Source organism: Liolophura sinensis, chromosome 11 (assembly GCF_032854445.1).
Source record: "Liolophura sinensis isolate JHLJ2023 chromosome 11, CUHK_Ljap_v2, whole genome shotgun sequence".
In the NCBI taxonomy this organism is placed as follows: domain Eukaryota; kingdom Metazoa; phylum Mollusca; class Polyplacophora; order Chitonida; family Chitonidae; genus Liolophura; species Liolophura sinensis.
In genome coordinates, this window is record NC_088305.1 from 26,347,864 (window position 1) to 26,362,911 (window position 15,048).

The window sequence follows — 15,048 nt, forward strand, 5'->3', positions numbered from 1 at the left end:
ATATTTTCTCACTGTCCAGGTCCGTGACTCCGTCATCCAGACGTTACTCTCTGTGGAGATGGAAGACTTGCCAGTTGTCACTAAATTCCTTATTCAGTCAATCTCGGGATCGGATGCCTTGGAGGTATTAAGGACCTAAGACTATTTTACTGCTCTTTTCAAACTGAAATCAGGTAGAAATTATACATCTGCTCATTTTTTGGAAAGTAAGGCATCAAGTGAAGTACAATATTAGAGGTATGTGTGTCTTGGCTGCCAAAGAATTTATGGAAGGCAGTTGACAAGTTATTGTGTTATTAAGATCTGCAAATATGGCCATTCCTGTTATAGAATGATATTGAGCCATATTTCCCACCTTCAAAGTATTTAATAAACTGAACTTACAAATAATTTTAAGGATTTTCCAGTCAAGCTCATAGAATTGATGATACCATCTCGTTACTTGATTTAGGGAAGTTCATGTTGACTTCACAACTACCCTATTTATCAATTATGAAATCTCCGCTTCACTCCACCGTCCAGTTCAAACCAAATTTGCTCCATTTTATTTATTTATTTATTTTATTGATGTTTTACTATTTCACTTATGCGACGGCTGCCAGCTACTGCATTTTAACTTCCATTTATATCTGCAAATCAAGAAATACATGTACAGCATAAATGAAAAACCATTCCTTACTATGGGTCAAACACCATTCCTTACTATTGGTCCTTTCCTTACTATTGGTCAAACACCATTCCTTACTATTGGTCCTTTCCTTACTGTTGGTCAAACACCATTCCTTACTATTGGTCAAACTCCATTCCTTACTATTGGTCAAACTCCATTCCTTACTATTGGTCAAACACCATTCCTTACTATTGGTCAAACACCATTCCTTACTATTGGTCAAACACCATTCCATACACCATTCCATACTATTGGTCAAACACCATTCCTTACCATTGGTCAAACACCATTCCTCACTATTGGTCAAACTCCATTCCTTACTATTGGTCAAACACCATTCCTTACTATTGGTCAAACACCATTCCTTACTATTGGTCAAACACCATTCCATACACCATTCCATACTATTGGTCAAACACCATTCCTTACTATTGGTCAAACACCATTCCTCACTATTGGTCAAACTCCATTCCTTACTATTGGTCAAACACCATTCCTTACTATTGGTCAAACACCTTTCCTTACTATTGGTCAAACACCATTCCTTACTATTGGCCACACACCATTTCTTACTATTGGTCAAATGGTGCTCCTTCACTTCCACAGGTGATTGGCCAGATGCGGTCAAACTTGAACTTTGAACCCAGTGTCTCTATGAAATCTCTTAGTCAGAAAGGTGTTAAAGGTCGTGAAGACAGGTAAGAAGTCTTTGAAGCAAAGACATTTTTCCAGAAATAATTGTTATGACTTTGTGCAGGCTTTTTCAAATTTGGTATGTTTTTGAAATGACTAATTTTCTTAAATCTGTATACAGGTGGGAAATTTTGCGCTTAACACGCTTGCAGACCAGATTGTTTCTATATATTAGCAGATAATTATTAGAGTCACACTTATCTTTGTAGTTCAACTATTCATATAAGATTCTAGGTAAGCTTATTAAGACTATAAAGGTAAGTTTACTGTATTTATTAACAGCTCAAGATCTGTGAACACTAACCGATGCTGTGAGGCTTTAACTCTGGATGCCATCAAGTCAGGAATCCGCTTTCAGAATAGTGTGGCTCAGGCATGGATTAAGGTTAGTATTTCAGGAGAAGTGGGGATGCTATGCTTGTATTAAAGTCTGATGGTTACTGGGAGTGGGGGGGTTGGCTGTGGGGTGGGGTGGAATAAAGGGAAGGGGAGAATCACCCTGATCACTTCTCTCAGATTTGATTACCGGTTATTTGTCCTTAAATGTAATTCCTCCATATTTTTGCTCATTTTGTAGCACTTGTAAAATTTCAGCTGATAAGTTTTACCTTGATGTAGCAATTTTAGTGACATATTCTGAAAATGTTGTGAGATTTAAATGTGAGGTAAACTCCTATAAGTGACAAAAAATTGTCCAAAAATGCATTAAAATCACATGTTTTACTCTGTTTGTAGACGATTGAGAATGTGAAACTGCCGGCAGATCACAAAATTGTGGATGTTTTTGTCTTGTTAATTCTCCATGCCACAAATCGCAAGAAGGTCGTCGAAAGTTTGGTTCGAAACAAAATCCGCGCAGGATGTTTTACAGACGTGCTGCTTCAGTCTGCATTCAAGTCACATACTGAGGTGAGTTCTGTAGCGCTGTGATTATCTTAATATCCAAAGATACCTGTCGGAATGTTAATTAAGTATTTGGCACAATGCAGTTGTTTTTCTCTCTCTCAGTGAAAACATCCAGGGTCTATGTTTATGCTGTCTTAATTTTCATGTGGCAATCAGTTCAGTATTTCTCCATTTGCATGCTGAAGTGGGAAGACTGCTGCACAGTGCTGATCAACCATCAACATATAGTGTTGATCAACCACCACCATACAGTGTTGATCAACCACCACCCCGTGTGCTGATCAACCACCATACAGTGTTGATCAATCACCATACAGTGCTGATCGACCCACTACCACACAGTGCTGATCAACCACCACCATACAGTGTTGATTAACCCACCACCACACAGTGCTGATCAACCTAAACCATATAGTGTTGATCAACCACCACCACACATTGCTGCTCAATCCCTGCACAGTGCTGATCAACCACCAACATATGGTGTTGATCAACCACCACTCCATGTACTGATCAACCACCACACAGTGCTGATCAACCCACCACCACACAGTGATGATTAGCCACCACCATACACTGCTTATCAACCACCACCACACAGTGCTGATCAACCCACCACCGTACACTGCTGATCAACCCATCACCACACAGTACTAATAAAACCACCACCATATACTGCTGATCAACACACCACCACAAAGTACTGCTCAGATTTTGCGCCTCTCTGAGCACTACACAACACCACAGTATCATGAATGGTTTACTGTTTATGGTTGCTCCTGAAGTTAAATAAGGCAATCTTTGATGATCTCTGTTAAACCAGTTTCTCTGCTACAGGTCATGCGTGAGTATTTTCCTTCCATCTTGTCATTGGCTGAAGTTTTACTCCGCTCCCCTGAGCCTGCCATCTCGTACTTCGCCTGCTCCCTCTACAAGGAGGCTTTTGGGACCTTGGATACATATTGTAAACAGGTAAAGGGAGAGAACTCAGTAATGGCCAATATGTAGGCCCATGAATCATACATGAGCTTGTGTTTTTTTTTAATCACCAAAAAACATTCAGTTTTGTGTGAAAGCATCAAGATTGCATAAGCTGAGTTAGTGAAAAGTATACTTTTGTGGGGTTTCAGGCTAAGCTATGATAATCAGAAATTTGCAAATTGTGCTCCTTGTTTGTGGAAGGATTAGTACATGAACACATAAATAAACATGTCAACTGATTTACATGGCTTTAAAGAAATTATCATCCACATGTATGAAATCAGAATTGTCGAATGTCACAATAAATCATGTGTCACCAAGACTATTTGTTGAACAAGAATTGTGGTCAGTTGGGCCTCCTTGGCTCAGTTGGTTAGCGCGCTAGCACAGCGTAATGACCCAGGAGTCTCTCACCAATGGGATCGCTGTGAGTTCAAGTCCAGCTCATGCTGGCTTCCTCCGGCCGTAAGTGGGAAGATCTGGCAGCAACCTGCGGATGGTCGTGGGTTTCCTCCGGGCTCTGCCCAGTTTCCTCCCACCATAATGCTGGCCGCCATCGTATAAGTGAAATATTCTTGAGTACGGCGTAAAACACCTATCAAATAAATAAATAAATAAATTGTGGTCAGTTGATTTTAAAAGCCTTGACACTTCGATTTACAGTGTTCCATAATTTCAAGATATTTATGATTTTTGCAAGCGAAATTCTTCAGTTGTCTTTACTCTTAATTGATTCATGTGTTGATGTTTGCCAGGAGATCGTGGGTACTCTTGTCACCCACTTGGGGAGTGGGTTCGAAGGAGAGATAGACGCCTCCTTAGACATCCTGGCCAGCCTGGTTGACACCCATCCAAAGAGCATGGCGCCGTTTGCTGTCTTTGTTAAGGTTGGTCAGCAAGTGATTTTAATAATGATTGGCGTAGTAAGATTTTGGGCTCTCCATTTAACAGATATTTTCATTGTAACTCTTTGGGACTAACTTTTGGGGTGGGGAAGAGGCGGCGCATAAATTTTGGCCATACCATAAATGACCAGAAACGTTGCTGGTGAAGGATTTTTCTTTGGTAAGGTTGGCGTAGATCATCTCAGCCGCCCTAACTGTAGAAATTAAAAATATATATATACAATGATAAGCGGATACTTTACATATTCAGGAGTTCAGTGTATTAATTTTTTGGGGGGTCATTAATCATAACATTGTTATTTTTCTTTACCTTTGAATATGGAAGCCCATTTTAATAGGATTTGTATGAGGAGACATGTTTTTTTACAAAAACTTTGTTGTTTTCTATAGTAGAATTGGTTGAGCATAAAGTAAACATTTTAAAAGGTATCGTTGAAAGAAACATATTGATCTGTTACGTAATTCTTGATACGTGATATTTATTTACATATTTACAAATGGCTTCAATTTCAGGGTGTGTTGGACTTCCTTGATAATCTGACTGTAGTACAGATCAGGAAGTTGTATTCTATGCTGAGTGAAATGGCATTCAGAAATCCCAATGACGGCGCCCTGATCCAGGTAGCTAGCAGGATGCTTGATGGAATAATGTGGCATGTGAACTTAAAGAAGTTCTGCCAGATTATTATGGAACTGAAATTTGTATTGTTTTTGTATTTTTGATTGGGTCGGGGTGGGTGTGGTAGGGTTGGGTCGGGGGTGTGGGGGGGGGGGGGGGGGGGGGGTGTGATGTTCACGAGTTCAGAAAGTACATATGCCAATACACCACTGGTTTGGGGTTCATAGAAGTCATTTGTCCACATTCCGACCACCACTGCCTGGGCGAAGTTGAGTTTTCTTTCCACTGAAATTGAGTGTTTTTCTTTTTGTTTTGACCAACAATTTGAGACACTAAAATTGAATATTTTTGTACTTTACTATCCTTCATTGATTAATGAAGTCATTTGTCCACATACCGACCACCACTGCCTGGGCGAAGTTGAGTTTTCTTTCCACTGAAATTGAGTGTTTTTCTTTTTGTTTTGACCAACAATTTGAGACACTAAAATTGAATATTTTTGTACTTTACTATCCTTCATTGATTAATGAAGTCATTTGTCCACATACCGACCACCACTGCCTGGGCGAAGTTGAGTTTTCTTTACACTGAAATTGAGTGCTTTTCTTTTTGTTTTGACCAACAATTTGAGACACTAAAATTGAATATTTTTGTGCTTTACTATCCTTCATTGATTAATGAAGTCATTTGTCCACATACCAACCACCACTGCCTGGGCGAAGTTGAGTTTTCTTTCCACTGAAATTGAGTGCTTTTCTTTTTGTTTTGACCAACAATTTGAGACACTAAAATTGAATATTTTTGTACTTTACTATCCTTCATTGATTAAAGTAACTATGACTGCCTATATATGAACACAAGCTGGCCCCCTAGTTGACACTGCAAACTGATAATCAGCGCACAGTGTAATTTGCAGTTATTGTTACATATATGTCAGGATACCAGCCCAGTGAAGTGTGAAGACCTGCCCTGAAAGCTCACAACCTAGAGCATCAGTCTAGATTGATTGAAACTCACAACATGAGCAATGGGTCTTGACATAACTTATTCATGTCAGATATTAAATAGTTAAATATTCATAGGTCATGAATCAAAACAGAATGGTCATGCAATAATGCCTTATGGAATATGTGATTGTCCTTCTCAGTCTGTAAAGGGACATGTCAAAAAAAAAAAACAAAAAAATGCTTGAGGAAATCAAAAATCATGTAACACCTGATATGTATACTAGAAACTAATCTGAATAGTGTATTCAAATGAATGTTGTGTGCATTATTTGTGCAAGATTTCAATCAACATAAGCGGTTCAAAACAAAGTCTGATTTGACTTCTTGACAGGGTAGTAGTCACATGAAATTTTCCATGAAAATCAGCCCCCGGTCACGAGAGAATTAACCCACAAATAGTGAATTACCCCATAGAGTATTAACTATAATGATCTTTTTAAATAGAGAGGCTAAGTATTCAGAGAGATGAAATACACTGCTACTGTATGTATCAATGAATTGTCACTTTGTCCACAACGAATACGGCTGGATCTCAGCGGCCTAAGGTCTGTCTGGAACACATCTTCAATGTTCAGTCTTTGTACAAAAAACATGCTTTTATAGCCAGTTGATGTCGCTGGTATATGCGCATATCTAGCAAAAAAGGTCTTAATTTCGCTGCTGTAAGCCATATCTCAAACTTCAGACTCCCGAAAACAAAACCTGGAGGCAGACTGCGTTCTTGCCTTGAAAGCAGCTGAAGATATTAGCGGCATCTGATGGCAGGGAGAGGAAACCAGTCAGGCCGCATGCACTCACATGCAGTCACTTGCGCTATGCTAATGTCAAAAATAGAACAATTGGAAGCTGAAGTAGATCAAATTATTCTTGAGGACCAATTTGGCAGAGACCAAAGAAGCTTCCTGTCTCTCATGTTTGATTTCATACGCCCCTCTTCTTCCAAAATTGCCTTCTTAAATCTAATCAATGCAGAGGGTCAGGAAGATTTCAGTATGAAGGATATGAAACTCGTGAAGCGTTGAGGTTGCTTAGCGTAACTTTGGATATGTTCAAATCAAGTTTATAAAATTTTGAATATTTCTTTCAAAAAAACATCCTGAAATTGAATAAATATCACCAGTTATTGAGTTTTTTATTCAGTCAACAGACCGAATAGTGGCTTGCCCAGACGACTTCTCTGAACCCCTGACTGAAACATGCAGTTATTATAATAAATCGTTCATATATATCTGAAATAATTCTTTTGTTTGAAATGGGTTCTTCAAAGGCTTTATTTTGTTGCTTAAGTAACTATATTGTCTTACATTGTCTCCGTGGCTTTGTGGTTAGCGTGTCAGCGCAATGAGAAAGGAGCCTCTCACAAATACTGTCATTGTGAGTTAAGTCCATCTCTAGCTGGCTTCCTCTCCAGTCATCCGTGAGAAGCTCTGGCAGCAACTTTCAGTTTCTTCCCACCATATTGCTGACTCTATAAAAGACATCAAATTTATCAAATAAATAAATGAATCAGGCTCCATCCAGCAGGTGTTGATGCAGATTTGTGGAAGTGCATGGATATACCATTTAGAATAAAATAATGTGTGATAAACTACCTTGATTTCATCTATTTATAGAATGTAATTATTTTTATTTGGGGAACGGAGGGGCCGAGGTGTTTAGCATGCCAGCATGGTACGATGACCCAGTAGCCTCCCACCGTTGTGGTTACTGTGAGTTCAAGTCCAGCTCATGATGGCTTCCTCTCTGTCCATATGTGGAAAGGTCTACCAGCAACCCCTGGATGGTCATGAGTTTTCCTCAGGCTCTGCTCAGTTTAGTCCCACCAAAATACTGGCTGTTGCCCTATAAAGTGAAATATTTTTGAGTGCAGCATAAAACACCAATCAAATAAATAAATAGAAAGTTTCGGGAATGAATAATTAATTGCATAATTATAGTTTTTGTACTACAGGTGTGTCAATTGTATTTGTACTATAGGTATGTCAATTGTATTTGTACTATAGGTATGTCAATCGTATTTGTATTTCAGGTATGTCAATAGTTTTTATACTATAGGTATGTCAGTTGTATTTGTACTACAGGTATGTCAGTTGTATTTGTACTATATGTATGTCAATTGTATTTTTACTATAGGTATGTCAATCGTATTTATACTACAGGTATGTCAATCGTATTTGTACTATAGGTATGTTAATCATATTTGTACTATAGGTATGTCAGTCATATTTGTACTATAGGTATGTCAGTCGTATTTGTACTACAGGTATGTCAATCGTATTTGTACTACAGGTATGTCAGTCGTATTTGTACTACAGGTATGTCAGTAATATTTGTACTACAGGTATGTCAGTAATATTTGTACTACAGGTATGTCAGTCATATTTGTACTACAGGTATGTCAGTCGTATTTGTACTACAGGTATGTCAGTCATATTTGTACTATAGGTATGTCAATCGTATTTGTACTACAGGTATGTCAATCGTATTTGTACTACAGGTATGTCAGTCGTATTTGTACTACAGGTATGTCAGTAATATTTGTACTATAGGTATGTCAGTCGTATTTGTACTACAGGTATGTCAGTCGTATTTGTACTATAGGTATGTCAGTCATATTTGTACTACAGTTGTATCAATCGTATTTGTACTACAGGTATGTCAGTCGTATTTGTACTACAGGTATGTCAGTCGTATTTGTACTACAGGTATGTCAGTAATATTTGTACTACAGGTATGTCAGTCGTATTTGTACTACAGGTATGTCAGTCATATTTGTACTACAGGTATGTCAGTCGTATTTGTACTATAGGTATGTCAGTCGTATTTGTACTACAGGTATGTCAGTCATATTTGTACTACAGGTATGTCAGTCATATTTGTACTACAGGTATGCCAATCGTTTTCGTTTCTAACAGGATGACCTCCATATTGTGATTCACAAACAGCTGTCAAACCACGATGAAAAGTGAGTTGCTAAATCATGTAAATCAGTTCAAGTGTTGGGCTGAATCAAATAAATAAATAGATAAATCAAAAGTTGAAATTAAAAACTTTTAAGTTTTTTGAACTGTGAAGTACATGTGTTCAGGAATTATGATTAAAGTACTTTATATGTTAGAAATACGGAGGTTGTTGTTTTACCACTGTAATCTTTCTGAAGACATACATGTATTTTTATCTGTTTTTGGGCCTTAGAATTGAGGTGGTCTTATATAGAGCTCTGTCAATATGGCTTCCCCTTTGAGGTTGCTCTGGGGGTCATAATGTCACATATGGGAAAGTTCAGTCGCTGCTTGCCAAGGTGAAGGTCAATTGTTTACTGTAGGCATTTCAATTTCCTCCACTGATATATCTGATTGCTCTTGTCGATTGGAAATATTTTTTGAATGCACCTTTAAACCACGATCGATTAAGATACATGTATTAGTCATATTGCACTTGTAGTTAAAATAAAATTTTATGGACAGATTTTTTGAGTGGCTGTACAGTAATTTGAACCAAATGTTATCCGTTCAGATATCGTCGAATGGGCGTGATCGGGGCAATCATGGTGGTGAAAAGTATGGCGTACACAAATCCTGATAACTGTGGTGACGGAAAAGGGGAAGCAACTCTGTCAGAAGATGTGTACAGACAGGTCATCGGTCTCTTACAACTAGTGAAAACGAGTGTTGCCAAAAGCCCTGAAGCCACGGCATTGTTCATGGATGAATTGTCCAGTGTGATTGCTGTGGGGAATCTTCATTCTAGAGTTGAGGTAAGTGACATTTTAGAACCATTTATACATATTAAGGGAATTCAACAGTCTTATCAAGGAAACTAAAAAAAAAAAAAAACAGAGCTTTATCACATACTCTTACATGCATTTATTTAGTATCAACACTAAATAATTTGTTTGCTCCTAGACTTACTTTCTCTCATTACTCATTTCTAATTTCAGAAGCTATACTGGAGATTTTGGCAAAAAGTCCACATTTGCTAATCAGGCCATTTTTTTTTATATCTATCAGAAAAACGTTTCAGACTCGTACCTGAACCATTCATAACGTTAAAAATTTTAAATAGTTTTACAAAATTTATGAAGTTACTTGTATCATAAATTTTGAGAACTGTATTACCAATTTTGAATATAACGTGTGCAGACGGGGTTGAAATTTGATGACAGATTATCATTTGGGCTATTTTAAAATAATGGCCAAAAATTTGATGGGAGTTGTGATTTTTGATTTGAAATCAGACCAGAATTTTTGACCAGAAATCTCTAGAGCATAATCTCTCAGACATAAAGTACACATTTTGTGTATTATAAGTCATGAGTATGATCTGTACTTTGCCATCTTAGAGTCGTGATATTCTCTAGGCCATACCTACTAGATTTCCTCGTATTGCATTAAACCACCATCTGGATGAGTCATTTATTTATTCAGTTTTCATATAAAAAACATGTTTTATTCCAGGTTTGGATTGGAGATAATGTCACCAATGATTTTCAGGATGACTTTGTTGTGGACATTGATCCTGAAGACTTGACCAGGTAAACAAAGAAACTCTTTTTGTCATTTTTGAGGTAATACAGTGAACCTGCGAAAACCGATCATGCGTGGGACAAAAAAATGTCAGTTTTGACAAGTGGCTGGTTTTTCAAGAATGTCGTCTTCACAATGAAGGAGAACAAATGAAAATAAACTCAGTTATTATATACCTTAATTTCAAATGTGCAGGTTTCAAGCCCAAGTATGGATAGAACATGCATTGGATTTATCATAAAATGGGTCAAGGCTTGACTGCTGAGCAGCAGTATATTTTATTACAGTCATTGCTTCCTTCGGCGTCACAAGACGTCAAGAGGAGGCCTCTGGGTGTATTGACAAGAAGCAGCCAGCCTTGTCAAAACATTGAATGTCAGCATAGTCATTAAGAAATTATACAGTAAACAAGCCCTTATCAGCAGAAATGCTGTGGGTCAGCGGGAATGCTGCGGGACAGAAGGAATGCTGTGGGTCAGCAGGAATGCTGTGGGACAGCAGGAATGCTGGGGGTCAGCAGGAATACTGTGGGTTAGCAGGAATCCTGTGGGACAGAAGGAATGCTGCGGGGCAGCAGGAATACTGTTGGTCAGCAGGAATGCTGTGGGACAGTAGGAATGCTGGGGGTCAGCAGGAATACTGTGGGACAGCAGGAATGCTGTGGGACAGAAGGAATGCTGTGGGACAGCAGGAATGCTGTTGGTCAGCAGGAATGCTGTGGGACAGAAGGAATGCTGGGGGTCAGCAGGAATGCTGTGGGACAGCAGGAATACTGTTGGTCAGCAGGAATGCTGTGGGACAGCAGGAATGCTGGGGGTCAGCAGGAATGCTGTGGGTCAGCAGGAATGCTGGTCAGCAGGAATGTTGGTCAGCAGGAATGCTGGGGGTCAGCAGCAATGCTGTGGGACAGCAGGAATACTGTTGGTCAGCAGGAATACTGTTGGTCAGCAGGAATGCTGGGGGTCAGAAGGAATGCTGTGGGACAGCAGGAATACTGTTGGTCAGCAGGAATGCTGTTGGACAGCAGGAATGCTGGGGGTCAGAAGGAATGCTGTGGGTCGGCAGGAATGCTGTGGGACAGAAGGAATGCTGTTGGTCAGCAGGAATGCTGTTGGACAGCAGGAATGCTGGGGGTCAGAAGGAATGCTGTGGGTCAGCAGGAATGCTGTGGGACAGCAGGAATACTGTTGGTCAGCAGGAATGCTGTTGGACAGCAGGAATGCTGGGGGTCAGAAGGAATGCTGTGGGTCAGCAGGAATGCTGTGGGACAGAAGGAATGCTGTGGGACAGCAGGAATACTGTTGGTCAGCAGGAATGCTGTGGGACAGAAGGAATGCTGGGGGTCAGCAGGAATACTGTTGGTCAGCAGGAATGCTGTGGGACAGCAGGAATGCTGGGGGTCAGCAGGAATACTGTTGGTCAGCAGGAATACTGTTGGTCAGCAGGAATGCTGTGGGACAGCAGGAATGCTGGGGGTCAGCAGGAATGCTGTGGGACAGCAGGAATACTGTTGGTCAGCAGGAATGCTGTGGGACAGCAGGAATGCTGGGGGTCAGCAGGAATGCTGGGGGTTAGCTGGAATGCTGGGGGTCAGCAGGAATACTGTGGGTCAGCTGGAATGCTGGGGGTCAGCAGTTTTAAACCCTTGCTTGTGTTGGTTGGATTAATACCAGCAGAAACAATAATCCTAAGGATTTCACGTCTGGATGGAACCCTAATTTAAGAAAAGCAAAACTAATCAGCTATTGTGTAATTTATTCCAGAGACAGATTAGTTCCCATGGCATTATCGTTTGGTCTTGATGATACTGAAGATGCGAATATTGCCATCAATCTTCTGCCTCTAATTATTCAATCCTATGAAAACATGAACAGATCAGATCACAGTGGGGCAAAACGGTAGGTTGATGTTGTTTGGTACATGTATAATTTCTAAAAAAAACGTGACGTTTAATCTCCTGATATACTTTGCAAATCCTGCACAATAAATATATCAGTCAGTAAAATTCGTCAGTTATGGTAATTATTGCATATTTCCAACCATGTTATCATGCGGTAATTAGCCATCAATGCTGTAAAATTGCGATGTCAAGGCGCAAAGGGAGGTCACCATGACGTTGTGACATAAACAGATTGAATATCTGAAATATTTGCCGAACTATTTCTGTAGAGTATTTCAAGGATTTCTCTGATCTCATTTATGGCAACAACAAAAGAATACAGAGGATATTGCACTGTGAAGGTTGATTATCGTAAATATTTTACGAGTGAGAGGTGAAAAAGTTAACCAACAAGACGTAAAACGTAAAATCATTTCCACCTTTCACAAGAAAGATATTTATGATATTCAGCTTTCACTGTGCAATGTTCTATTTATTATTTATATTTTGACAATATCGTGATTTTGTGTATTTATACAAGTTTCGGCAGTGTTTTTGGCTATAGACCTTCACAGACTTCTGTATATAGTATGTCTTGTGGTGTGCCATAAGAAATGTTAAAGTTGACTGAACTGTGTATTGTATTGAATATTGTATCTTCATGACGTCATTTTTGCGAAGCTTGAATTCGAACAACCTAAAATGTTGCTTTGTGACGTCAAGGCGCCGGGGTGTGTAATAACAAAATTGATATCTAACTCTGGCCAGTGAGATTTCACCTTATAAATAATATAAAATAAATTAGTATGTGCATGTAGATAAGATGAAGAATAAATATTGTTAGTGCCATGTAAGTGATGCAAGCCTGACAAAAACAGACATCATATTTATATGATTTTCACTTGAGGAGGGGCAATATCTTTGGGCTCCCTCTGGAGATACTTTGATGATTTAGTACAGGTTTGTCGAAATTTTTTGGTGGCTTTTGACTGTGAAGCTATAAACAATGACTGCATGACGTTACAAAGAAATTTCTATGCTGTGCGTAATTTACAGGGTTCCTTCGCCAACGTGCTTGGCTGCTCATTTCCGTCTGGTCAGGATATGTGAGCAGAAACAACAGAACAATGACCTGGAGGGGATTGATGCACTGTTGGGTGAGAGGGTTTGTTAGACAACTTACTGTATCTGTTTATCATAGCTAGCTTGTGCTGAAATCTTTATAGTACTCTTTGACATGGATAAACAATCTTTTATGTTGACCTCAGACTAAAAAAAATGATCTCTTTGAGGCTACCACAGTTTTATTTTATTTAAGAAAACACTAAATCTGGTCAACGGGATATATATTAAACAAGGGGATATATATTAAACACTGGGATGTATATTAAACAATGGGATGTATATTAAACAAGGGAATGTATATTAAACACTGGGATGTATATTAAACAACAGGATGTATATTAAACAATGGGATGTATATTAAACACTGGGATGTATATTAAACAAGGGGATGTATATTAAACAATGGGATGTATATTAAACAACGGGATGTATTTTAAACAATGGGATGTATATTAAACAATGGAATGTATATTAAACAACAGGATGTATATTAAACAATGGGATGTATATTAAACACTGAGATGTATATTAAACAAGGGGATGTATTTTAAACAGTTGGGTGTATATTAAAAAAAGGGGATGTGTATTAAACAAGGGGATGTATATTAAACAAGGGGATGTATATTAAACAACGGGATGTATATTAAACAGTGGGATATATATTAAACAAGAGGATGTATGTTAAACAAGGGGATGTATTTTAAACAATGGGATGTATATTAAACAACAGGTTGTATATTAAACAATGGGATGTATATTAAACAATGGGATGTATATTAAACAACAGGATGTATATTAAACAATGGGATGTATATTAAACAGTGGGATGTATATTAAACAAGGGGATGTATATTAAACAATGGGATGTATATTAAACAAGGGGATGTATTTTAAACAATGGGATGTATATTAAACAACAGGTTGTATATTAAACAATTTCTTATGTTACAACACCCACTACAGTGTCTTCAACAGAGAATGGGTTGGAAGCTATAAGACACAGTATATCACAGATATGTATGCTAACAATTAGTGATTAGCTTGGAATAAAAGAAAGTAACTGTGGATATATTAGTCAATAGCAAATTGAATCAATATTTCAGCAAGTTTAGTTAATGTCATTGTCCTATGGAACCATACTGTACATACCCATCCTGATGATGGCATAAAAAGAACTTGTTGAAATATTAATTTTTGATGACAAGAATTTTATTTTGTGTTTAGTCGACACTAAAACGTCCAAAAATGGATTAAAAATACAATGGAATATCAGTGTTCATTTTCTCAGATTCTGATATATTCATGATTCTCCTGTTGGTATTTTTTGGGGGGGGGGTTTCTATGTTTTTTGATCATGAAAATATGTCTTCAACAAAAAAAGTGCAGGGACAGTCCTCATTTCCCACAAGTTAGATAATTTACAAGTTTTTTATACTTTCATGCCCTCCTGACATTGGGAAGAGATATATATTTAAATTGGTATGGCCTAATGACTGATATATTTATGATTACTTCCCGTATGAATGAATGAATGAATGACTATGGCTTAACGCCACATCGGCAATATTTCATCCCTGTCTTGGCGAGAACAAGGTGAAAACAAGGTGAGAACATCAAAAATGAAACAAGAATGTTTGGACATGTTGAAAATCAGGTAAGAAAAAACCAACACAGTTAAAACTCGAAAACCAGCATATTTTGAAAATAGTATATCTAGAAATCTATATGTATATAGCT

The 15,048-nt window shown here is 38.3% G+C and overlaps 1 protein-coding gene across 1 annotated transcript in view; it reads left to right on the forward strand.

Annotated features, from left to right (window-relative positions):
• LOC135478253 (Fanconi anemia group D2 protein-like) overlaps nt 1-15,048 on the forward strand; it is a 47,318-nt gene that overhangs the window by 12,312 nt on the left and 19,958 nt on the right. The window contains 12 exon segments of the mRNA XM_064758526.1: nt 20-124; nt 1,277-1,368; nt 1,646-1,748; nt 2,099-2,272; nt 3,107-3,241; nt 4,006-4,137; nt 4,669-4,776; nt 8,697-8,746; nt 9,298-9,538; nt 10,239-10,315; nt 12,071-12,205; nt 13,243-13,343. Of these exon segments, the coding sequence (XP_064614596.1) occupies nt 20-124; nt 1,277-1,368; nt 1,646-1,748; nt 2,099-2,272; nt 3,107-3,241; nt 4,006-4,137; nt 4,669-4,776; nt 8,697-8,746; nt 9,298-9,538; nt 10,239-10,315; nt 12,071-12,205; nt 13,243-13,343 (1,453 nt within the window).